The sequence below is a fragment of the Herpailurus yagouaroundi genome, unplaced genomic scaffold (genome assembly GCF_014898765.1).
Source record: "Herpailurus yagouaroundi ecotype Mexico unplaced genomic scaffold, PumYag 196, whole genome shotgun sequence".
Taxonomy (NCBI): Eukaryota; Metazoa; Chordata; class Mammalia; order Carnivora; family Felidae; genus Herpailurus; species Herpailurus yagouaroundi.
Window position 1 is genome coordinate 31,618,570 of NW_024412427.1, and position 27,224 is coordinate 31,645,793.

General features: G+C 43.1%; 1 protein-coding gene across 9 annotated transcripts in view; it reads left to right on the forward strand.

Moving 5' to 3' along the window:
- The window catches only part of RIN2 (Ras and Rab interactor 2), a 237,114-nt gene that overhangs the window by 155,040 nt on the left and 54,850 nt on the right, over nt 1-27,224 (forward strand). For 4 of the 9 annotated variants that reach the window (XM_040447828.1, XM_040447829.1, XM_040447830.1 and 1 more), the window contains one exon: nt 15,036-15,136. In XM_040447828.1, the coding sequence (XP_040303762.1) occupies nt 15,036-15,136 (101 nt within the window). Of the gene's footprint in view, nt 1-6,086; nt 6,257-15,033; nt 15,154-15,180; nt 15,536-16,859; nt 16,987-27,224 lie in introns of those variants that run through there. The other 5 variants (XM_040447837.1, XM_040447834.1, XM_040447836.1 and 2 more) reach the window with 5 other exon arrangements.

The window sequence follows — 27,224 nt, forward strand, 5'->3', positions numbered from 1 at the left end:
GTGGGTTTTTCTTGGTTTTGTTTTTGTTTTAATTAAGACAGAGATTCTACATGCAGCAGTTGTTGTCCCCAGAGGCCATGTCAGTGTCCCCTTAGGTCAGCATTTCTTTGAGTTTCTCCAGAATGCCGCTTGGCTGAAATGGTCATCAGCGAAGAGTCGTAGGGCAGTAGTGGAATCCTGTGCACCCTGTTATCATCCTGGGGACCGACCCCGCACACCAGCATCTTAAAGGTTCTGAGGAGCACACGATGACTTTGTTTGATTGAATGTTTATTCCAGTGTCATCAACTGTTTCCAGTGTTACTGGGACAGTAACCCTGTTTGGAAATCCCACCTGCTCACATCTTACATTGCTGTTGTTGGGCAAAAAACATTTGGGGAAATGCTAATTTGAACACATCTCCCAGCTTGTGCCTTTGAACTCAGTAGGCACCTGGAGTGGGTTCAGTAGAAGCAGTGGTGCATAGGAAAATTACAGCTCAGAGCTTACTTCATTTTTTATAACTGGAAGAAAAGAGAGAACACTTCCCTATATATAACTGATGGTTTGGAATGAGGAATGCCTTCTGTTCCATATTGAGGTCAATGCCTGGCATGTAGCTGAGTAGATCTGTCAAAAAAAAAAGGTGCACTGTATAGGTGAGGTGCCACTTGTACTTGGCAAGGTCCTGACTTCAGGGAGTGAGGAACCTCATTCCACAGCTCCACCATGGCAAATGTCAGGCCATCTTATTTCCTTTGTTTTATCAAGACTTGCACCAGCCAGGTGATATATCATGGGCACTTAGGTTTAGCAAATATCAGCACCTATTGGCAGAGTAGTATACCACAGAGTCCATGTGCTGTCAAGAAAACATGGGGCACCTGTGTGGCTCAGTTGGTTAAGCGTCCCACTTCGGCTCAGTTCATGATCTCATGGTTCTTGGATTCGAGCCCCACATCAGGCTCTGTGCTGACAGCTTGGAGCCTGGAGCCTGCTTCAGATTCTTTATCTGCCTCTCTCTGCCTCTTCCTGCTCTCATTCTGTCTCTCTCAAAAAAAAAAAAAATAATAAATAATAAACATTAAAAACAGTTAAAGAAAAAACTTGTCTAATTGCTGTGCTGTTAACTCCAGGCTCTATGTGAATTCCACCCTTCAAATTACTCTTTCCCTTCTATTTTTCCCAAAATTAAGATAGCTATATTTCCTATGGAAAAAAATATGCTTATTGCAGAAAAATTTCAAAATGCAAAGAAGGAAGAGAATATTACCTATATTTTACCACCACTAAATGCTCTATCTGGAAATGGGCCCTGTGAGTATCTACATGCAAAGGCATCCAGAATTTTGCTGTTTTTCCTTTATAGTACATAAATCCACAGATAAATATATTGCACAAATGGGCTCAGAGAATACATGCCATTTTTCATCTTTTCTTTCAGTAATTTTTCACTATATTGATATATTGATGTACGTTGCACATATCAGTTGATATATAACAGGATTACTGTTTTAAAATTTATTATTGAGATATAGTTGACAATGTTATGTTATTTCAGGTGTACAGCATAGTGATTTGACAATTCTATACAGTACTCAGTGCCTACCACAATAAGTGTAGTTACCATCTTTTCATATATCACATTATTAAATATTATTGACTGTATTTCCTATGCTGTGCTTTTATCTTCAGGACCTCTTTATTTTACAACTGGAAGTTTGTACCTCTTAACCCTCTTCCCCTGTGCCACCCATCTCCCCACCCACCTCCCCTCTGACAACCATCAGTTTGTTTTCTGTGTTTTAAGAGTAACAGAATCACTATTTTCGTGGCCGTGTAGTAGTCCAGCATATTGCTGTACCATATTTTAACCAGTCCACTGTTGTTAGACATTTAGTTCTTGTTCACTATAATAAACGATGCAGCCAAGAACATTCTTTGATATATATGTAATTATTTCTTTGGGGCAGTTCCTAGAATTAGAAGTGCTGAATTCAATAGTTTTCATATATAAATTGATGGTATACATTCAGCTTGGCTTCCAGAAAGGGTGAGTCATTCTTTCTCCTCCAGTGCTTGTAGAAAGCCCAGTAAAGCTAAGTAGGAAGGTGGAAGTGGTAAAAGGGAAGTGAATGTGACAACATTCATGCCACTGCATTCTGAAAGGCACAGAAGGACAGCTAGGAATCAACAAGAGTTGGAGCCAGAAGAGGCATTAGAAATCCATTGATCTATTTAATGCTTGAGAAAACTGAAGTCCAAAGAGGTTAAGGACCCCCTGCCCAACATACCCACATATGTATACATGCACGAGTCCTAGGACCCACAGTCGGCAAGTATCTTAGGATGGATGGCCCTAAACCTCAGAGATAATTTTCAAAAACGAAAACCACTGTACAGTTCTCATATAAGTACTTAGTGAGTGTGTGTCAAAGATTGATTTCACTCATTAAAGAGAAAAGCAACAGGATGTTAAAACCAATTCTGGATGTCAGAGACTGGCTAATAGTCACTGAACAAAAGAATCCCATGTTGATCCAGTGATAACACCCACTGTTAGCCAGCTTTGTGTGTCTAACTTTGAAAGGTTAGATATAAGCTTGATACTGCTAATATTCAATAATGTTTTGACCTTCAAACAATTGCTATTTCATATGGCTAAACCTAATACAAAAGTGGATGAAGATGTCCAGGGCAAAAAAATTAAAACCTTTTTTTTTTTTTTTTCTAATCTTTTCTGCCAAACAAGTATCATTTGCCATTTACCAGTTTTCTACATGTTCTGCATCTGACTTTATACACTCTGGGCTTTAATCAAAGGACAAGAGTCAAACAAAATGACATTCCAGACAACCCTTAGGTAGGCTTGGTATACAGTGTTCAACTATGATTTGAAAGGCAACTTTTTTTTGCATCAAGCTTTGCATAGTTTTGTTAACTGTAGGAATAAACCACTTGTGGTTGAACTGATCGATGGATGGATAAGGTTGATCTCAGTGGTGAATCTACCAAAGCTCCATTGGCCTTAGCATTCCTCTGAATGCTTGAAGGCCAGAAGGGCACCATACTCAGGTCTTAGTGCATATTTCCTATGGCAGTGGGCTTCAGGTTTCATGTTTCCCAGGGACCTGGGGCCAAAGTACCTGCTCAGGGTGCAAGAATCTGTTCTTGCCAGGCTTCCAGTCATGGTCAAGGTAGAATGCTTTCCATGAGAGCCATCACACCTAGTGAGGGTGCCAGGTGAAGCCCAACACCAAGCCTGCTGGTCATCTCGCCACTCCCTGTTTTACAAACTCCAGGATGCTAGTCCTCACGCAGCAGATTTGCCACTGACCAGACAGCAAAACAAGCCACCAAAAACCTCAGGCTTCTTGATCCATGCAACCTTTGGCCTCTCCAACTTGAGCTCCATGGAGACATAGATCAGTGCATTTCAATTCCAAGATTTACTGATTTCAAAAATTTATCATGTCTGAAATCATGTTTCCTATAGTCAGTGGTGTGTTATAATTTTAATTGGTAGCTCTTTTTTTTTTTTGGTGGCATATAAAATAAGAGTGTGCCTTATAATTATAGTATCAAAAATCTGATGGAGCTCACTGTGTTTGTGTTTTTCTTCCCTATTGCAGACCCAGAGCCTGATGCTTAATACATACTTTAAAATTTTTTTTTTCAACGTTTATTTATTTTTGGGATAGAGAGAGACAGAGCATGAACGGGGGAGGGGCAGAGAGAGAGGGAGACACAGAATCGGAAACAGGCTCCAGGCTCTGAGCCATCAGCCCAGAGCCTGACGCGGGGCTCGAACTCCCGGACCGCGAGATCGTGACCTGGCTGAAGTCGGACGCTTAACCGACTGCGCCACCCAGGCGCCCCGCTTAATACATACTTTATAAACATTTCTTAAAAATATAAAGAAACAAATGCAATATCAGATTTAAAGCACAAATGCTGAAACTAACCAGGGCTGCAGAAGATATCAGTGCCAACTCTTGGAAAGAGAAACTCTGTTCTTTGTGGCCCTTCTACCATTTAGCTTGTTACTTAACCTTAAAACGCAAAGCCACAAGTAGTAATGTGTGACTTCTGAGGTCATTGAAGAATTGAGCACAATACTGGCCTCAGACAACTGACCAAGTAAATTGGGACCTCAGCAGAATCACTGTTTTAAGATGCAGCCCCACAAGTTGTTTCCACATTTCACATATTGAACTACAGACACCATGTATATCTGAAAAACTTTCTGTACCCCAAGGATACACTAAATTTGAAGTTATATCAGTGTTTGTAGAATCATTTCAAATATAGTGAAAAACAAAACCCAAAAAACTCTGGGCTTGCTTTCTAGAAGTTGCACGGAACTGGTAGCCCCTAGCCATCCTTGTCCCCCCACGCCCTCACAGCCTGCACATACTTGCTGTTGATTTTCTGGCAAGGTAGAGCCTACTTGGACCTCTGTTACTTTTTAGTAGAAGTAGTTTGCAACTTAGTCATTGAAGGGATCATGTCTTAAAGCCAATGGCTTCTGCTCCATGACAACCTAACCATGCATTCTGGATGTGCAACCACATGAATGGTTGTTGGTGGTAAATAGTTGACAAATCTCGAGCAGTACCTTTTAGTGGCTACCACTGTGTCAGTCACTTCCCCACCATGTCCAGCTGAGCATGGACTGGTTGGAGCTCCACCTCCTCCATGTCCTGATTTAGCCCTGATCTAGGAGGAAAATGAACAGGGAAGTTACCAAGAGGAAGGCAGAGGAGGAAGAGCACTTGTTCATTCAACAATTCATGTGTGCTCATCTGAGCTCTGAAGATATGGTAGTGAGTAAAAAAACATAGTTTCTACCCTGTGGAATTTATACCCAGGTCTTGGCATTTGAGAGAGCCTCTGGCTCCAGGAATAACCCACAGGCAGGACCATCAACCTCAAATGGTGAAAGAGGGGAGCCAAGAGTGAAGGTTGGGGGCTGTCTTATGTTCTCCAGAAACAGGTCCAGAGCTAAAGACTTTTATGGAAGTGGCTTTTCAGGAAGTGCTCTCAAGAGAAACTCATAGTGGGACAGGGAAGGAGGTCAGACAAGAGTCCAGTTTCAAGCAAAGTCCCTTGAAGAAACTTTGGCTCCATCTCAAAGGGAACTTGGGGACAGTGTAGATCTTGCTTCTGAGTTGTCTTTACCAGAGAAAAGGGATCTGGGGCATTTATACCTCAGTACCCATCTGGCATTGGCCAGGAATAGACCCTGAGAGTGCTTCTGGGTCTTGGTGCACCAGACAAAGCTGGTTCTAGCTACTTGAAAGCTGTGCTTTGACAAGGGCGTTGGGGATGGCTGTGTATGGCCAGGTTCTCTTCTCCTGGCCACTTTGGGAAGCATTAGAGGCCCCGTCTGGTGGAAGGACTGGTCTCAGGGGAGGCCACTGTGCTGCCTGATGTTTGCAGGGGTTTTCAGATCTGAGAAAGGTCCAAGAGGCTAAGAGCTATGAAATCCTGGTCCATCAGCATCTTGAGGTGTACCCAAAAAGTACTGATGCACACAGAGGACACCAGGTCCTGGGTTTTCTGGGAATCTCCTGATTTCAAATGTTTCTATCCACTTTAAGGACGCTCATGCCTTCTGGGCCCCAAGAAGCCCCATGGAATTCAAGTCCCTATAGGGACATAGCATGTGAAAGTCTCTCTCAGGTGCATTGTTACAAAGACCCATGTCCCCCAACAGATATAATTAGCCAACGTATCCTGCTATCTTAATCCCACCCCACACTTCTAGCACCCTCTGAACCAGACCTCTGACTTTTTTGTTATGGATAGGTGATGTAAATTGGTGGGCACACTCCCCACCAGCAAATGCTAAAAGTGTACATCTGCTGTAGGCTTTGCCTGCATTCACTTAAAGTGGAACCTTATGCAGCTCCAAGAAGCAGGCCTTAGCGTATCTTCAGTCCACAGATGAGGAAATTTAAGGAATCACATCATTTACTCAAGGACGCACTGTTGAAGCTGCATAGCCAAAGGAATTCCAAGTTGGTCATTTAGCCAAATTCTGCTCTTAAATATTAGATCTGTTCACTTGTGTTGGTTTCCTCTAAATACTGCTATTTAGGAAGCACAATTCAGCTCAGTAAACTTGAAGGTCTACTTGGCCAGCGATTCATGAATGGGGCAGCGTCTTGTCCAGCAAGTAAAATGGAGCTCCAAGGAGCAGTTACAAAATGGAAGACCTGCATAGGCAGAAGGGAGCGAGGACAAGAAGTCATAAATGAAAGAAAGATTTGTGTTAGACTGGGTCACCTTCCTCTGGGGGAAGGGCCCAGGTCTGTCCTGCAGTTTATATTACTAGTGTTGATTAGGAAATTACAGACTGGTTGAAAATGCCACTCCTGGGAGAGGCTGGAACTGCAATTAGGTTAGGCATTAAGTCCTAGTTTGCCAACATGGGGGTTTGCACAAGTGATTCTTTTTGGGACCTATTATTTCTATTTTTGACACCATTCTTTTCCACTTTGAGGTAAAGACAGAAAGTTATTCACACATCAAACCATTCATTTCACTTTACTCAAAAGAGGGTACAGGGGCAGGTTGCTTATTACCTTTTTCTCTATGTGTGTGGTGTGGAGATTTTTTTTCTTTCCACTCCAAGATAGAAAATGGAATAAAAATACAGTAAGTGTTGTATTTTAGTAAACGGTAAGGTTCTGGCTATTATTAGAGGATGTTTTGAATCAGCAGGGCTAAGATGGGCCATTGCAAAAATGCTGTTGAGTTCATTTGCTCCCCATTTGGAATAAAAAAAAAAAATCAAGGGCAGAGTTCTACCTCCTGCCTCATAGGCCACCCCCAGCCTTTGGGCATATTTTTAAATGGCGGCCCTCTGGTACATTCCTTGGCCTGCAGAAGGCAGGCAGATATAGCCTTGGGGCAGATATAGCCATCCCAGAGTGTAGGGTATAGGGGTTTGGGGAACCTAGCTTCGGCCATATTAGAGTTATCCCTCCCCTCCTTGTCCTGATTTCATACCACACATAAAATTTTGTGTGAATGAATGAAAGGACTACTAATAAAAAAGTACATTATATGGAAATTGGCAACACTATGTGTAAGTCTCAGCAGAAAATAGAGGAAACTGTTTATAACCTCAAGATAAGGAATGTCTTCCTAGACAAGGGTCAATAAACAAGAGCTATAATGAAAACTTTCAACATTAAAAGCTTAGGGAAATTAAAAGACAAAAAAAAGCATGAGAGAAAATCTTTTAAATATTTGAGACAAGAAATGCATATTCACAACTCATACAATTTAATAAGAAAAACCAAGAAATCCCAAGATAGGCAACAGATAAATGAACAGTCAATTCCTCAAAGGAAGAAATACAAATGGACAACAAACATATAACCTGAGCAAAGCACATTGAGACAATTAAAAGTCACTTCTATTCATCAGATTGGCCAAAGTTTAAAAGTTTGATAAAATGAAACAATGACAAGTGAGGGGGAGACTTTCAAAGATGGCAGAGGGAGTACAGCTGGGCACAGCCACCTGAAGAGCAATGTAGCACCATCTCAGAACTTCGTATGTGAATGGAGCCCAGCATTTTCTGTGTGGTTTCACACGGTACACAAGGATGTTTAACAGAGTACTGTTTATGCCACAAAACACTGGAAATGACCCAAGTGTCTGTCAAAATAGAATGGCTACAGGGTGTATCCTATGTATTATCTCCATGTGGTATATCCCTAGGGTGGAAAACCATTGCCACTTAAAACGAATGAACTAGGGCTTCATGTATCAATGTGGATAAATCTTACATTTCATTGTGGGAAATAAGGGAATTATAGGACAATACATCGGTATAATTCCATTTGATAGAAAAAGCACAGAATGACACCATTCAAGGATGGTACACAAGAAACTGATAAAAGTGGTTACCTTTGGGTAGGTGAAAAGGATTATGGATGAAGGATTAAAGGTCAGGGAAGATTAGATTTAACTACAATAATTTGTTCAATGAGAATCTATTTATGTATTATGTCTGCAATTATAATTAAATTTCAAAAATATAAATGCAAACACCCTTGAGAGATATAACACATAAAGTTTAGAAAACAAAAACAAACAAACAAACAAACAAAGGACAGGGTTTTGAGATGCTCCATCATCATTTTCTAGATACTCCTCTGCAAATGGAAGGAAGAACCCTTCATTATTTTGTTTGTTTCCACAGTGACAGATCCTGGGGGCAAAGATCATCTGAAAGCTGATAAGGAATCCATTTCCAGACTATTTATTTCTTATTTTTTAATTTTTTCTTTAATGTTGATTTACTTTTGAGAGAGAGAGAGCATGAGCAGGGACAGGGCAGAGAGAGATGGAGACACAGAATCCGAAGCAGGCTTCAGGCTCTGAGCTGTCAACACAGAGCCCGATGCAGGGCTTGAACTCGTGAACTGTGAGATCATGACCTGAGCCGAAGTCTGACGCTCAACCGGCTGAGCCACTCAGGTACCCCCAGACTACTCTAAAAGAGCCCCAACATGGGATGTACCCACCAGACCATGAGGCTCCCCCAGCTTGGCAGAAACAGACAGGAGAAAGATTATTTGGGTCATGTGGTTTTTCATGACCTGGAGGTAGGTCTCATCCCACAGGGCTGATGGGACTGTAAAGGCCCATCACACCCCAAGGCCAAGTTGATGCACTGGGCGAATAGAAATTCCATAGCTGAGAGCTAAACACTTGACTTTTCCCACACCCTAGGTTTCAAGTCTTCACCATATCAGTAACACATCCCTTTTCAAACCACGATAACATTCCTGAGTTCTACTTGCCATTTGAAGAGCGCTGTATCAGAACTTGCTTTATAAACACTTTCTCCTTTTAATTCCGCTTGGCCTTCAACAGATGTTTTTTCTCCTTTTATCTAACCCTAAAAGAAAGAACACAAGATTTGGAGTCCCTCCCTTTTCCCTCCCCCCACCCCCAGCCTCCCATGTGTGAGCAAGGATGGCATCAAGACTTCTGTCCCCAGTCGGGGAAAATAGGCGTCTAGTGGGCAGATCTTGAGATTAGAGACTTCTGGGCAGCCGTCAAAGGAAGATTGGACTCCACAAACACTGTTCTTTTGTAGATCCAGGTCTGCCTCTGGTAATGAAATGGCCTCTTTCCAGGCCAGGAGGTGTATATGCCTATTTGAAGTGTTTTTTAGTATCACACTGCTTCATGGTAATGCTCACAGTTAATAAAAAGAGAGAATTTAAATAGGACGAGAAATGGGAAGCATTTAGATGCTTGTTGCAGTGTTTTAATCTCATTGTCTGTTTTTAACCCTCCAAGAGAGCTTCCCCTCAGTAGCACAAGCCTTTAGCATCAGGGATCCAACTGTGTGCTCAGACAGGTTCAGGACATAGCCAACAGGGGGGCAGTATGGGATTTGAAGGCAGGTCTTTCTGAGCCCAAAGCTGGTGCACTTACCACTGGTCCATGCTGCCAGATTACCAGGTAGTTGTCACAACTAGACATCCTTGAAACTGGACAGAGCTGCTGCTTGAAGTGTGCCTTCTCAAATGAGGTCCCTGCCTGCGGAGAGATTACCAGAGTGATTACAGAATGGTACAAATTAGTGTAGGCTCCTGCTCTAAACTGGGGTGCTACAGGCCCAGCCTAGTCCCGGCAGAGCCCTGGGTATGATCTCACAGGGAAAGAACCTGGACCTTCCTGAATTCTTCTCCTTGGCCTGAATGCCAGTTAGCATGAAAATCACCCAGGTGAACAGTTTAGGCTTTCCGTGCTTTGTTATGCATGAATGCTCATGTGTGAAGATATGAGTACCTTGGGTTCTGAGTAGAATGAGGGAGGAACCCAGAGACAGAAGCCCTGGCTTGACTTCCTCTCTTCTGTCTTTTACAGCAGCCCCCTCTCTCCCTGTATGGGAAGGTAGGCACACCACCCTTTCTTTTTCCCTGCGGTAGATAGCAAACACAGGCAATGCCCTGGCTTTATCAGGTTAGACTCTGTGATGCCCAGTGCTTTTCGGTGTCTGTCTCTTGGGTTTGGGTCCTTCCTCACAACTTGAAGCTTTCTAGAAATGAGACAGATGCTGTATTTTTGGTAGAACCACTGTCTCCCTAGCTTTGTGCCCTGGAACCCAGTGTCCTGTCTTCCTCTCTGACTGCACTGACTAGTAGCCACTTGGCACTGTGGCCACCTTCCCGGGTATCCACACACATCCTGGGCAGACAAATAGTGTTGTGAAGAGCAGTGCTGGCTTGGCAGATGCTTAAGCAGCCCCTTCCCAGTCTTGTAGGAATTCTGGACAGTTACAGAGATGTGGTGGGGTCTTGGGTTGCATAAGTGGATATGCAGAAATTTTGATTAGCAACACCAACTTTGATAAAGCACTTAAGCTGAAACTGCTATTGTCTGTAACCTGGGAAAGGTTAGCTGAAAACTGCCCCCCTTTAGTGGGTGGCAGGTTATCTGTGTTTGTCCTCAAAGAATTAAATTGGGAAGAGATGAGATAAGATCAAACATCTACAGGAATTAAACACACACACACACACACACACACACACACACACGTATCTGGGAACAATGTGGGGAAGCTCTCAAATCCAATCGTTGACACCAGGACAGACCTCAGGGAGGAGCAGATGAATGAGGATGACTTTGGCTGGGGGAGGGGTGTGGTGGGTGTAAAAATAGATCATTCAATGAGTCAGGCTTGACTCTGGAATGCTAAACTCTGGTCCCTTTGTCAGGTACAACCCCCCTGTGACATCAGATGCATGAGCTAGGGCAGAAACGAGGGTGAGGGGAGAGGTGGAGGCTGAGAAAACCCTCATGCAGCTGGGAAGGGTACCATAGCCACCCAGCCAAGTGCACCCTATGTCCTTGTCCACCTTTGTGTCTTAGGGTCACTGCACTTCTGCATTACAGATAAATCTGAGTGCTACTGAGAACCACAAATTCTAGGTTCTTTGTGTTTGGTCAGGGACAGAGAAGGAAACAAGTGTGGCATGTGGAGGTCTGGAGATGCTACCAAAGGTGTCAGCAAGACCAGTATCAGGAGGAACAATCTGGTTGGAGAAGATCAAGGGCTTCTCCTGGGGAAGGCTATTTTTACATTCAAATTAATATGGTGGCTGTGAAGGTGACTGAGGGTGGAGACAGTGGTTGTGCCTAGTGACCTGCCTCTTTGCTGGGATGGGAATTCTGTCTCCTAGGTTTGCCTGAGACTGTGGGTGACCCTCCTGTGTGTGACTCTCTTGTCCAGGACCATAGCCATGGCCCAGAATGGGACACTGACCCAGCCCAGATTGAGGAGCTTCAGGACAGACACTCAGACTGCCTTCATCACCCCACTCACTCCCACCTTCTCTGATCTTCCATCTCCCTCCATTTTCATACACATCCACCCTTTTTATTTTCCTAATAATTTTGATTATGAATAAACATACTGAAAATCACACATCCTGCTAAACACATAGCATTCAGCTCTGTCAATCTTACCATTTTGCCATTTCATTTTAAGAAATAAAATCTCGGGGCAGCTGGGTGGCTCATGGGTTGAGCATCTGCCTCTTGATTTTGGCTCAGATCATGATCCCAGGGTTGTGGGATCCAGCCCTGCATCTGGTTCCAAGCTGAGCATGGAGCCTGATTAAGATTCCCTCTCTCCCTCTGCCCCCTTCCCCCGCTTACTCTCTCTGGGTGGGGTGGGGGGGAAGGAAAGAAAGAAAATCTCACAGATGGTTGAAACCCTGACCTGTGAACATCTCCATCCATTTCTCTTCCAGAGGTGACCACTATCCTGGATTAAGATTATAACCCCCATATTACACATTGGAGTAGTCTATCTATGTGTGTATTTATAAACACTATAGTATAGTACAGTTTTGAATGATTTTAAACTTTTTATACTGGATATAACCCTTTTCAACTTTTTTTTCTTGCTTTTATGAAAAAAATTTGAGCATTTGTGTTTGTATATGTGTTAATACTGATAACTCTGGTTCATTAACGTTAACTGCTATGTAGTATTCTATACCTCATTCTACCCATTCTCTTATTAATGGACATTTAAGTCCTTGTAATTTGGTATTCTTACAAATAATGATGCAGCAAATATTTTTATAAAGGTCTCCTTGCACCCATGGGCATGAATTTCTCTAGAGCACATACCTAGGAATCTGGGTGTCTTTGACTCTACCATACATTCCCAAATTGCTCTTCAAAGTGGCTCTACAAATCCCACTCCTCTAGCAGCATTTGGGGAATTACTGTTTTCCCACATTCTCAAATATTTGGGATTGTCAGACTTGTATTTATTTATTTATTTTAATGTTTACTTATTTTTGAGAGAAAGAGTGTGAGTGGGGGAAGGGCAGAGAGAGAGAGAGAGAGAGAGAGAGAGAGAGAGAGAGAGGCAGAATCTGAAGTGGGCTCCAAGCTCTGAGCTGTCAGCACAGAGCCCAATGTGGGGCTTGAACCCATGAACCATGAGATCATGACCTGAGCTGAATTCAGAAACTTAACTGACTGAGCCACCCAGGTGCCCTGGGATTGTCAGACTTTTAAATTTTTGCCACTGGGATATGTGTAAAAGGGATCTCCTAGTCATTTTCTCTCCCAAGTGCCCAGTGCTTCTAGAATGTTCACCTACCGCTTGCATCCCAGAACACACAATAGGGATGGATCAAGCATGGAGGACCTGGCTGGCTCCCTTCTTCTGACCGCCAGATACTGGGAGTGTACAGAGTGTCCCTATTTGCAGGGACCCCTTCTCTATCTCCACTTTCCCCTCAGGTAATCTTTCCCTGTCACAGGGCTTTAGAATGCTAACACATATGCCAATGACTTCCAAATGTGTAAATCTCTCCATACTGACAGTCAAAAGCCACTTACAAATTTGTTGATGGCCAATAAGAAAATCAAATAAGGCTTAACCTACCCAATATCCAACTCGATTTTTTCCTCAAACCTAACCCTTCCCCATGTCAGTCAAGGGCACTGCCATCTGTCTGATTCTTCAAGCCAAAAACATAGGAGTTGTCCTTGATTCTTCTCTTCTTACCCCTCCTACATTGAGTCCGTCAACTTCTCTCAATTGCTGTATTAAATTGTTCCCCCCACCCACCTTGTTTCTAATTCCACTGCTAGCACCTTGCTGTAAGCCAGCTGGACCACTCTTGCCTGGATCACTGTAGTTGCCTCAAAACTGGTCTTGCTGCTTCTCCTCTTGTCCTTACAAACCATCTTTAGCCAGCAGCCAAAGTGATCTTTTTAGAACATAAAACAAAGAAAATGTCTTTCCATCCTAAAGCCCTTTGATGGTTCTTAGTGTAGAAATCTCAAATTTATGGATACATGATCTAGAATGCCAGTAGACCTGGTCCCTGCCTGCCTCTCTGCCACATGCTTCCCCACATGCCACAAGCCTCTGGGACTTTCTTTGTATGGAGGGGTCTTCCCATGATCTTTTCATGGTTCCCATCTCATTCAGGTCTCCATCACTTCCTCAAGATCTACCCTCACCATCCCACCCTAGCTAGAGTAGTGGCCACTTAGCTGCCCCCTATGGCATCACCCTGTTCCATTTTCATCCTGAAACTTCTCAGTGCTCAGGGCTGTGGTCTGTGCTCCACCAGAGTATCATCTCCATCAGAACTGCCAACCTTATTCTGTGCTTGTATAACCTGGCATGAAGTGGGTGCCCATAAAAGTTTGTTGAATTAATGAATGAACAGATGAGGTCAACATTTTAGAACAGCCTATAAACTCAAAAGAAGTTTCTCCCAGAGTCTGGGTGGGATAACAACTGCTTGAGGCAAGACAATACCTGTCTTTGGCTATAACAGCAATTGTCAAACTTTTTAGTCCTTAGTTCCCTTTATACTATTAAAAATTATGGAGAACCCCGAAGAACTAGTGTTCATGTGGATTATATGTACAGATACTTGCTGTATTAGGAGTTAAAATGGAGACATTTTTAAAATACTTATTTCTTTTTTTTTTTTATTTTTTTAACGTTTATTTATTTTTGAGACAGAGAGAGACAGAGCATGAACAGGGAGGGGCAGAGAGAGAGGGAGACACAGAATCGGAAACAGGCTCCAGGCTCTGAGCTGTCAGCACAGAGCCCGACGCGGGGCTCGAACTCACGGACCGTGAGATCATGACCTGAGCCGAAGTCAGACGCTTAACCGACCGAGCCACCCAGGCGCCCCTAAAATACTTATTTCAAAACAAGGATAAATCTATTATGTTATGACATAAATAATGTTTATATAAAAACAACTATATATTTTTAAAAATAAGTGAGAACAGCTGCTCTACACATATAATGCCTAGTTAGCACCAGGAAGGATTCTGTTAGATAACTGATTAGGTGGCCTCAAGAGTTTAGACCAGCCTTCAGTTTCAGCTGGAGCCTCTTCCTAGGTGTATGGGTAGAGGATCTAAGCCCGCATAAGCCTTCTGCAAGAAGAAGGTACTTTTCCCTCTCCAGTCCTCCGCTGCACATTCCATGCATTCCATTCCTCTCTCTTCCTTTTTCCCAGTCTACTTTATTAAAAAGAATAAATAAAAAGCAAAGAATAGGATGAGTAGTAAACTTAAGGTCTGGAAATTGATTACAAACTATACAGGTCCTTTAAATATGCTTATTTCTGTAATCAGAACCATGATTCTATAAATTTTAATGCAGGGAATTCCTCTTGAGTTTTGACTTTGACAAAATGAATGTGGAAGCCTGGTTTTACAGGATTTGTTTATTCCTTTTTGTATTCATGTTGAGAAACCAAACTGGGTGTCATATCCTTTTTCTTAGGGCTGTACCGAAACCTAAGTTCTTCCTCTTTTTTTTATTTTAGAAAAATCTGCTCCCACCCTCTTTATTTTTTTCCTCTGGCTAGAGGAAATTCACACAGCCAGGATTTAAAAAAAAAAAAAAAAAAAAAAAAAAAAGGTGGTCTCTGTGCTATTGAAGTGGCAGAGGCTCCTCTGGCTCTGGGCACGCCTCTTCCACTGTTGACGTCACACTATTTTTGTCTTTGAATAGCTCATTGACACAATCGCCTCGGAGATCGGAGAACTGAAACAGGAGATGGTGCAGACAGATGTCAGCCTGGAAAATGGCCTGGAACCCAGCGAAGCCCACAGGTGACCAAGACGATCAGGTGCCGGGCATCAGATGGGGGCTAAGCGAACCCTAGCGGCTAGGAGGACTGCCATCTCTGCTCGTCAGAAGTTTGGGAACTGGGAGTGTGGTGGCCTCTCCAGATGAAGCTCTCTGTAGGAGGTGGGAGTGGCCTAGGAACCACTTGTGTGTTTATTTTAATCACTTCGAAGGCACTTGAACTTTACAACCTCTCAATGCCTGCTGGCACCAGAACCCGGAAACCTAAAGTTCTAGCTGCCCTATCCACCTACTCACAGTGATGGAAACAATAACGCAGCAGGATCCTCCGCGTGCAAAATAGAATTCAGTGTAGCCGGTGTCAGTCTCCAGAAGGTTTAAAGGGGAGCCCTAAAGAGGATGGACTCGTTTTGCGTTCTCAGGTCAGAAAAAAAACCCTAGCACTTGTCATAGCTATTAACCTAAAATGTGACCCAGTGTACTGTAGTGCGGATGTGGTTGTAAATGATTAAGGAAAGGGGGGGCATTTTGCTATGCTGGTTAATCGTGATGTGTTGTGCACGTATCGCACCTGATCTGAGTAATTTGTAAGGGAGTGGTCTTTATCAGGAGAATAGGAGTACAGAGGCCAGGGTTGCATTGGCAGGTTGGAGGAGGTCACTAAAACCTCATCTTAGCTCTTGGATGCTGTCATTCATTGCTAGCAAAGGTAACAGAATATAGTCACTACAAAATGACACAGACACTTGGTGCCTTGGAGCCCAGACTATTAGGTTTCCCCTCTTTCCCAGGAAATGGGTTGAGGCAGCCTGGTGTAGTGTAAGGGTGAGATTCCCCGGGGTAGGCTTTACTTACAAGTCATGAGACAGGCAGGAATCCTGCAACAGCAGGCGAACCAGGTGGTGCTGGTTGCCCAGGCAAGTTTCAAACCAGCCCAACTTGTTCCCTGCCATAGACTGCAGGGAGAGCAGGCAATTTGCAAAGAGGCACTTTGCAGCTGGAAGGGGGTGCTTTAACTCTCCTGTGTCTCTGGAGGAACTGTATTCCCTCATAGCTGTGGAAATGCTACATGCCCTCCATTTCCTTTCCTTCTCTACAAAACGTGGGGAGTAGACCACAGCTACTTGCCCAAGCTACTTGCGCAGCACCCTGGCATTCCATGATTATCCTTGACCTTGGTGGCTAATTTTTCCCCCATAAACTAAACAAATGCACAGTGACTTTTAATTAAACTCTCCACCTCACAGTCAGAATAGTGCCAAACTCTGTGGAACTTTAGCCAGGGATTTCTCTTTACCCTTTGCATTATTGAGCAAAAATTAAATTGGAAGTCCAGGTTGGTGACAGAAAGGCAAAGAAGAGAGGTTGAGGAGCTGACTTGTCCTACATCCAGGAAACGCAGTACTGCAAGATAGTCCCAAACTCTGCAGATGACAGACACCAACGGCAGAAACCAGCCCTCCATGTGTAAGGCACAGGGATGTTAGGTTAGCTAGAAGACATGATAGTATGTCAGGTGCCATCAGAATCTTGATGTCTGACTGCAGTAGGTATCGGGGTGGGAGAGCTGGGCTGCCATTTACTCTTTAACATCTCTATGTTTTTCTTTTCAAGTTTGAGAATGACTGTAAGCATTCCACAAAAGCTATGTTTTACAAATTAATGTCACTTACTCTTGAATGCTGTGTTGGTTAACACTGAATTTGTGAAATTTCAGAGGCATTTTATTATTGGTGCTTTTTTTAGTGAGAAAGAAAGAGAAAAGGCAAGATTGTCTTTGGTGAACAATGCCTACGGTGTTTACCATGTGCCAGCCACTGTTGTAAGTGCGTCACAGCTGCCGGCTCATTGAATCTCTTAACTACCCTACGAGGTAAAGCTCCAGTATGGCCCTCATTCTACTAACGTGTGACCTGTGTGATCTGGAAAAAAGCCAGACTAATGAGGCTGTGGCTTCTGCGCTGGGGTCTTTCCCAGATTTTGTAGAAGTGTGGAGTGTTGACTTTGCTGTTAGTTCCTCTATTTTGCCCGATGATGTTAAGGTGGTCAGATATCAGAGAGGTAGGGCAAAGAGGACCTTACCTCAAGTGAAAACCCTGTAGAGAGAAGAAGCATCACCCCCCACCCCAGGGGCCTTGACTGGGCACATCCCAGTGGCTACACAGATGTACTGAAGTCACCTTCCTCTGTGGCATCCTCGGTGAGTGTGAGCTGTGATAATAGCCTCATCTACCCCAGCCACAATCACCATGAAGTGTCTATGGTCTCTTAGTTTGTTGGATGGCGGGTTAAGTGCCAAGCTGGTGCGCTAGGTGAGGAATGCTGTTCCTCTACTTGTGTTGGCTTTTGGTTGCTCCTTTGTGGTTAATATTGAAGTGAGCTTGAAATCTTCAACTTTTTTGTGTGTCATGGGTCCCCTTCTCAGAATCATATTTTAAATGCACAAAATAAAATAAAATAAAATAAAATATGTAGGATGACATAGGGAAAACAATTCTATCGCAGTAGAATGATCAGAATTCTTAAAATGCATGCTTTCATAGCACAGGTACTTCTTTATTAACACATTAAATAACAAGGTCCATTGGGCACCTGGGTGGCTCAGTCAGTTAAGCATCTGACTTCAGCTCAGATCATGATCTCACGGCTCACAGGTTCGAGCCCCATGTCGACCTCTATGCTGACAGCTCAGAGCCTGGAGCCTGCTTCAGATTCTGTGTCTCCCTCTCTCTCTGCCGCTCCCCTGCTTGTTTTATGTCTCTCTCTCTCTCTCTTAAAAATAACTAAACATTAAAAAAATAAATAAAAATAAATAGCAAGGTCTAGGAACTACTTTCATCTAGAAGCCAAGATAAGCAGAAATAGTACTTAGGTACCAGCAATGAAAATGTTTCGGGGTTTCTGTTGGTGACAGAGTCTCAGCTACTGTGGGAACCACTGGCATTTGTTGCCTGCATTCGAAATGGGAGGAGGTTAATTTCAAAACCAGGTTAGTGAAAGTAAAGATGTCATTTTCCTATCCAGTGGTACGTTCTCACCTCCTGACCTATCAGCATCATCTGACATGGTTGATCTATCTTCCCTTCCAGGGACACTTGCTTAAGCTTGGCTTTGGGGACACCATACTCCCTCGTTTCCTCTCATCTTGCCTGCTGCTGCTTCTGATCGCCTAGCTGGTTTCTCCTCATCTCCCTCACCTCCTAACTCCAGAGCACCCAGAGCTCAAGCCTTCAGCCTCTCTTCTCCTCCCCACACCCTTCTCTTTCCCACTAACCTTGAGCAAGATGCTTAAAAATCTCTGCACCTTGGAGCACCTGGGTGGCTCAGTCAGTTAAGTGTCTGACTTCAGCTCAGGTCACGATCTCATGGTTCATGAGTTCAAGCCCTACATTGGGCTCTGCTGACAGCTCAGAGCCTGGAGCCTGCTTTGGATTCTGTGTCTCCCTCTCTCTCTGCCCCTCCCCTGTTCATTCTCTCTCTCTCTCTCTCTCTCTCTCTCTCTCTCTCTCTCTCTCTCTCACAAGAATAAACATTAAAAATATTTTTTTAAAAAAAGTCACTGTGCCTTGGTGTGCACATCAGTGAAATGAGGATAATAATAGAGATTGACTTCAGGGTGGCTGGAAAGATTTAGTGAGTTAATAGCTGTAAAAGGACTTTGTACCATGTCGGCAGCAGGTGAACACAATATGTTGTTTATTTATTAAAAAGAGATCTCTAGTGTAATTTCATAGTTAATCCCATTCAGTTTTGTAGCTTTGATGCCCTGCATATACTGATGATTCCCAGCCTAGATCCCTAGATTGGTCTCCTTTTAAATCCAGATATTTGCATCCAGCTGTCCATTCAGCCCAACTTCTGGCATCTCAGACTCACAAAGACCAACACTGAGCCCTTGGTTTCCTTTCATAAATCTGCTTCCTCCCTGGTCTCCCCCATCCCAGTGACCATGCCTGCAGGTGCTTGGGCCTCACAGCCATCCCTCATGCCTGTCCGTCTCTTATCTCTGTGCTCCCATCCGTCTCCAAACCCTGGCAGCCCTACCTGTAAGAATCCCAATCGGACTACTTGTTCTTAGCACCGCTGCAGGACACACCTTCCCGGTGCCTCGGCTTTTACCTGTCCTGCCTTCCCTGGGCTGTTTTCTAAGCAGCATAGAGAAGGATCTGACTTTTGTCAATCTAGATCCAAGTCATGTCACTTCTGTTCAAAGCCCTTCAGTATTTTTCATTTAAAGTTTATTTATTTATTTTTGAAAGAGAAAAAGAGCATGCAGGAGGGGCAGAGAGAGAGGGATGAGAGAGAGAGAATCCCAAGCAGGCTCTGCTCAGTGCAGAGCCCAATGTGGGACTCGAAGTCACAAACCATGAGATCACGGCCTAAGCCAAAACCAAGAGTCTGATGCTTAACCGACTGAGCCACCCAGGTGCCCCCAGTATTTTTCATTTAAAACCAAAATCATCGCCATGTCTTTTGAGATGCTCCAGGCTCTGAATCCTCACATCCCCTCACCGTCTTCTCTTACGACCTCTGCCCTCTTCATCCCTCTGCTCCAGACCCACCAGCTCCTTGCCTCGAAGGTTCCTACCTCTTGGCCTTTGCACTTACTATTCCCTCTGCCTGGAATGCCCTTCCTCCAGGAAGCATTCACCTTTGGACCCCCATTTCTTCTGTCACCTTAGCTGACTTTATTTTTTTTTTCATAGTACTTGTACAGACTTGACATATATGTCCACTTGCTTAAATTGTGCCTCCCAGTATGAGGAGGGAAGCTCATTGAGAGCAGAGGTTTGGTCTGTGTTCATTGTTTTGTTTTTTTTTTTTTTCAGTGCCCTAGAATAGTGTCTGGCATGTAGCATACACTCAGTAAACATTTGAATGAATGAATGAAAAATGCCAGGCCTTTGGATATTCTATAGGTATTAAAGTATCAGAAGCCTCTTGCAGAAACAAGACATTACCCTGTAAAGCAGTTAGCGGACCCCAGCTGGTACATAAAAAAATATGAAGTTGAAAATGTGTGATGAGCCTTAAGCTTGCTCCCTAGCAAAGAAGAGGGACCAGGGCACCTTCCCACTATGTGCCAGCCATGCTTCCTCCATCATATCTGGGTTATGGGCTGTTGTAAATGTCTGCCAGTAGAGGAGCATCTGATTAAATCAACTCTGTGCCCTCTGCTAGCTTTTTACCAAAAAAGAAGCTAGGAAGCCAGGAAAGAGATCAAGGATTTCTTGTTCTTGCACTTTCTAAATGCTATTTCTTATTTCCTCTTTTTCTCCACTTCATTGCCCAGAGACCAGAGTGTGGGGAAATGAAGGCCTTGTACTTTCCTCTCCCTTCCCTATGAGTTCATAGTCCATTTTCAGTTGGGGGCAAGTACATCAGGCCTGATGTAGGCCAGTGCTCCACCCTCATTGCCATCTGGACCCATCACCTTTAGGCTAAGATAAGTCTCTAAAGTTTCCTTTGTCTTCAAGTAGAATAAAGGGATCAAACAAAGCAACTTTATGAGATGAGGCTCAGGCTGGCTTTGCAGGATACCGAGGGTTCTGGCTGGACCAGGTCATTGAAGGCAGTTGTTGCCTTTGTTTTCTCTCTTCCTCTCCTTTCCCTCCCTCACTCCTATTGTCACCTTGCAGGTACACTCCTGACTAAATGGATCACTGGGGATCACTGGGTCTTGAAACTCTACCCCCAACCCCACCCCACCCCAGAACCAAACACACAGAACTCAAAAATTCCTTGGCCAGCTCTGCCCAATATTGTAGTGTAGCAGTTGGTCACCTCCACTGACTTCTTCTGGAAGGGGCTAAGTGCCCCAGGAAGTTCTGAGCTTCCCAGCACTATGCAGTGGCATTGATACCAAAACCAAAAGAAGTTCAGACTGCCAGTCCCTGATACAACCCTTCACTTTTTCCACTTGACCAATGTTAGAACACGAGGTCAGAAGAGAAGCTCGGTGGCTTACAGGGTGGGGAAGACATGCCCAATGTTTCACTGCATTAACTCCCCTGACAACAGTGACCATAGCTAGCTGCTCTGTGGCCATCTGGAGCAACCCATTTTCGCTCAGTGCTGCTTTATCAAAAAACCTTTCCACTGAAATAAAACATGATTAAGAAAAAGAAATAAGAACACAGCTGATGAATTTTCAGTGGTAAACATACTACATAGGAGCACCCAGATCAAGAAACAGAACATTCTCAGCACCCTCGAAGTGCTGTGCACCCTGAGGATAACTACTCTCTTGACTTCTGTTGCCATAGATTAGCTTTGCCTGTTTTTGAAATTCATATAACTGGAATCATACAGCATATGCTCTTTTAACCCTGACTTCTTTCGTTCGACATTTTGTATAGTATTCCATTGCACGAACCCAACACAATTGGCTTATCAATTCTACTGTTGATGGATATTTGAGTTGTTTCCAGTTTGGGGCTATTTTGAATAATGCTGCTATACATTCTTGTGCATATTTTTTGGGGACATGCCTCAGTTAGGATTATAGGAGTGGAATTGTTGGGTTGTAGGATGGTTAAATAATTCAAAACCAGTAAGTGGTGCCCCCAAATTTTCCAGTCCTCCTATTCATTCACACTTCCACCAACAGTATATGAGATTTCTGAATTCTCTATTCTCCTGGTCTACACTTGGTATTGAGTGCTTTTTTATTTTAGCCATTTGGATGGGTGTGTGGCTTTAGAGCTTCTGGAAACATGATGGATGAAGACAGGTAAGGATACCTGTGTGCCGTGACTCAAGTACTGATGTTAATTCTGTGGGAGTCAGGAATGGGAACTCCTTAGTTTTAGCAGGGCATCATTTTATAATTCTTACAGGTTTAAGCTCAAGGGTAAAGTCATGGGGCATTCTGAGCCCACAGTGAGTTCATTGGATGATATCTATGGAAAGGATTATTTGGGGGAAGGAGATAAAAACAGAAGACAATCCAGAAATTATGAGAAAAGTGTAAATATGTACGTACCTTTTATTATTTATATTTTTGCATATAATCTTAGATCATAAACCTGTAGCAGAAAAAACTGCCAATGAATTTCTCCCTGTGTCTTGGATTCTTTTGCTTTATGCTTTACTTTGTTCAGTACCTACATGTAGATATATTCAGCATCTCATGAATTGTTTTGGTCAAGACCATTAGCTGCTGCGTCATAAAACTAAAAATGTATGTGCATAAATCTAATACAGCTATACTATACTCGGAGTTTTAATTATTACATCTGCATCCAATGCAATTTTCCATATTTAAAAAAAAATGTACGTTCTTCTCTTTTCTTTTTAAATATATGTTTTCAACTACAGTGAATTCAGACATGGAATTTGATATCAGTCCATATTATTCCTTTCCATCTTTTCCTCTTGAAAAGTCAGATACAAAGTGATCATTCTTCGTTAATTTATACCCGCTTTCTTCTGAAGATGTCGGAGAGTGTATTCACAAGGTTGTCAGGAAAAAAGGTTAAGTCATCGGATGCAGAAATCAGTTTGTATTTTGTCTTCTCACACAGTGTCTGTGTCATAGGCACTGTTATCCAGCAAAATAAATGTTTCCTCCTTTGCCATATTAGAATGCTCCTTGTACCATAGGCCATTAGTTCAGGGTTGGGGGCTCATCTTTAGGTTCCACAGCCTCTGAGAACAGGCCACTCTTCTAGAACACATGTGTCACAAAGGTTGGTTTTCCTCCTTTCCCGTGAGCTCCTGTCTGGTTCAGCAGAACATGGGGAGCTCACAATAATCTTTGGCTACAGAATATTGGGTATATCTTACAGTATCTTAGGTACCATGAAAAGAGTGTTTGGTGTTATCAAATTCTTTGGGTTGCCTGGCTGGCTTAGTCTGAAGAACGCGTGAATCTTGATCTTGAGGTCATGAGTTTGAGCCCCATGTTGGGTGTAGAGATTACAAACATACATACTTACATACATAAATATTTTTTAAAAGTTTATAGTTTCTTCTCACACATTATCTATTTCTAAGGATTGTAAACACACATTTCCACTAACTCTTGGATATTTCAGTGCCTACCTTTCACATTCTTTTCTTTTTTAATGGTTTTTTTTTTTTTTTTGAGAGAGAGAGTATGCATGTACACATGTGCACAAGCCGGGGAGGGTCAAAGAGAGAGGGAGAGAGAATCCCAAGCAGGTTCTGCACTGTCAGTATGGAGCCTGACATGTGTCTCCATCTCATGAACTGACCTGACCAGAAATCAAGCATCAGTCAGATGCTTACCTGACTGATCTACCCAGGTGCCCCTACCTTTCACATTCTTAAAGAATATCTGATGGCAGGGGTGCCTAGGTGGCTCAGTCAGTTGAGCATCTAACTTTGGCTCAGGTCATGATCTCATGGTTTGTGAGTTCAAGCCCTATGTTGGACTCTGTGTTGACAGCTCAGAGCCTGGAGCCTGCTTCGGATTTGGTGTGTCCCTCTCTCTCTGCCCCTCCCCCACTTGCGCTCAGTCTCTCTCTTAAAAATAAATAAGCATTAAGAATATCTGATGGGAGATAGGAAAGAGAAGCTCTTTGACTTGAGTTTAGATTGCATTCTGAAAGTCAAGAATCCTTTCATCTGAAACTCCCAAGTGATACCATAGACATAGCTACTCTTTCCTTCAGTGGAGGCAGGCCAGGTGGAGTGCTTTGGGGTCATGGCTTTGTTCATAGTTAGAGGAGATCACATAGTGATAATAGTTTTTGCAGTAAGACATTTTCCTATCATGCCCATTGAAGACATTCTGCTATGACTAGCTTGATTCATTTCCTCTGCTAATCCCTTAAACTGTTTCTTGATTTGAAGCCACTTCCAGGTCTTTGGAATATGGTTTCAAGGAATTCTATGAGGACTGACCAACTCTTTACTTGTACTGTTATCGGTGTAGCAACACTTAAGTCCAACTTCAAGACAATTTCTTGAAATTTATTGTTGAAATAATTTAGTTATTTGAAATACCTGGACAGTAGAGCCTGCAAGGAGCACAAATTATAAACGAGTATCATATAATGGAATGAGAATATAATAGTGGAGTATACTAGATGTTCCAGGACCTGAAGGAGGAAGCAGGTAACTCCAGTTAGGATGTGGTTTTAGGAAAGATGAGCTCCCACATTAACCTTAAAAAATTAGCTAAGCCTCCAGATCAAAAATTCCCCAAACAGCTGTTTAGTCTGTTTAGACTGGTGATATCTATTATATTGAGGAAGGTTTTTTTAAAAAAACATGTAAGAGTTATTTTTTTGATGTACGTTGCGGAAAAAAACACAATGCAAAATATAAAAATATTACCATGAACCCACTCCTAGAGATAGAACTGGTTTTGATTGTTTGTTAACTAGTGTATTTCTTTTCCTTGGTATGTATCCCTCCAATGTTTTTCTGTGCATTTAAATGGCAGATCATGCATGATTTTCACAGACTTACAAGGGGTTTCTGATCATCCTGAAAATGCACAGTGTGTCCTAGATATTGATTCCATTTTTGTTGAGGGACAGTGCCTTCCAATTTAGTGGCTGGCTTCCCAATCCATGGTACCCTTGGGCACATAATTTTATCAACGGCATACTCTAGAGTTAGATATGCTTTACCCTTACAGACCTTGCCTCACTATTACATTGGTAATAGTTGATTCGCCCGCAAAATATCTTATTGGTCACAATGCAGTTGTGATTTAGTCCATGAAATAGCACTAGTGTAACCAAAAGCACTTAAACACTAAGAACAGCAAATCCATGAAATGCTTGCCTTTCTGTGAAGACTCGTGCATGCTACTGCTCAGGGTCAAAGGTCAGTGGGCCAAGACTTAGAGCCTGCCTGGCTCCTTCTCCTGTTTTCAACTCCAAGAGCAGCCAGGACAACAGTTTCTTTGTTTCTGTTTCTTAGTTTTACAGGACTCAATAAAGGCCCCTGCCAGTATTATCTCCATATCTGCCCTTTTCATCTCTAGTTGGAGACTCAATGACAGGAAGTTCGTAGGCCACAGAAGTCACCAGATCTTTCTCCTCTGTGAAAATGGCAATCCCTCCTCCTCCCTGGAGGCAGATGTGTGTTTTTGTTCCTGTTTCTGCCTTGTTCATTCTTTCCTCCTAGTCCTCAGTAGATAGAGGGGAAAAATCACTGAAGGCCCTGGAAGTTTTTCACAAAAATCCTCTGTGGATGTGCTTTTAGAAATCCTTTTGAGGAAGCTCAGGCCCCCTCGCTCAGAGAGCAGCAGCCCTTCTTCGTGTGAGGGAACAAAACCCAGAACCCAAAATATATTAGCCTTTTTCCTTTTGGAGTTTTAGGGGACAAAAAGAGGCCTCGAGGAATTAAAATATCAACTTGTATGCTTAGGGAGATGGCATGATTCAGAGAGCTGGACCCAGTTCTATCAGTTTCTAGTGTTTTCCCTCAAGTGGGGAGCTAAGCTAGACAGTCTCTAATACCCCTTGGACTCAGGTAAACACACAGTGATCCTTACAGGGATATCCCTTCCTCCAGGCCTCCCCCATACTTTTACCATCTTGAATGGTGGGTAAAATTTCCTCAGCTCCCCTGGCAATTTTTCTATCAACTGAGAGATTAGCCAGGGCCCTGTGTGGAACCAGAATCAATTTGAACCTCCCTTTCTCTCCAGATTTAAATATTACAGAGGAGGGGTTTAATTCAGCTTCACAGACTCTAAAGAAATGTTTTAGATTTCAAATGATTGAAAGTAAGATATCATTGGACATCAACTACTAGGTATTTTTGAAATAGATTTTTCTGGGAATTTTTCATTTGCTCTATGTGGGTTGTGTGTGTATATATGTGTGTGTGTATGTGTGTGTATATGTATGTGTGTGTGTATATATATATATGTGTGTGTGTATCTGTGTGTATAACAGAAATTGGTTCCTGTGCCAACAAGTTTTATCAGATGGATCTTTTTAATACAAGCAATTGTTTTTTCTGTCTCTCCACATAAGAGGCCTCTTCTACTAATATATTTTCAGAAACCATTGATGACAGACTCCTCACTTCTCTTCACCAAAGATTAAGGAAGCCCTTGATTCAGTTCCCACCAAGCTTGGCATGTTGGCCACGGTGTGGCTTTTGGGGTGTATTTGCTTCCCTTTTGATATATACACAAGGATCTAATGCTCCAAGAGAAAGACCATGTAGATGCAGGACTCTGACTTCAGTCTGGTCCTTAACTCTTTTTTTTTTTAATGTTTATTTATTTATTTTGAGAGAGAGAGAAAGAGAGAGAGAGAGAGAGAGAGAGAGAGAGAGAGAGAGAACAAGCAGGGGGAGGAGCAGAGAGAGAGAGAGGGAGAGAGAGAATCCCAAGCAGGCTCCACACTCAGAGTGTGGGGCTTGATCTCACGAGCATGAAATCATGATCTAAGCCGTAACCAAGAGTCAGATGCTCTACCACCTGAGCCACCCAGGTGCCCCCATGGTCCTTGATTCTTCAGATGATTCCTGCATTGGCCTCATGTAGCTAGAAGCCTGAGCCTTTGGGCAGTGCCATGCCCCGGGTTGCACATTTCTTGCCATTGAGGCCCATTGAAGCAACATCATGTGAAGAAGCTTTGTTAAGGCTGAAGTCTTCACATGGGCAGAATGAGGAAGGGAGGACCCTTGAGAGACAGCATACACACGGAAAGGCCAATACAGAAATGTCAAGAGCAGAAACTTTTCATCCTTTCTTTTTCCTATCTGTAAGTGGAGGATGGCAAGCACCAGAGTCCAGGTTGGGACTAGGCCCTAATGGTCGATGGAGAACATTCCAGCCACGAGGACCTGCCAGGGACCATCTGTTGAGCTGTGCTCAAACAGCTAGTACATGTCAACCTCTTTTGTTGGAATTAAATCTCATTCCCCATGTTGGAATAAGGCTTTCTGTATTTGAGAACCTTGAATGGAGCATGTATCACTAATGCCCTGCATCAGTGGGTGTCAGCTAAAACTCAGTGTGGGCTTTTATATCCAAAGCCCACCCCTTGCCAGCTGGTGGGAGGTTGGAGGGGCTGTCCAATGAAGGAAATTCATGAGCAGTGAGGAAGGAGCTGCTAACACTTTGGATTTGTTGTTCTGGAAGAATTTGGGCTGCTTCCTTTTCTTACCCAG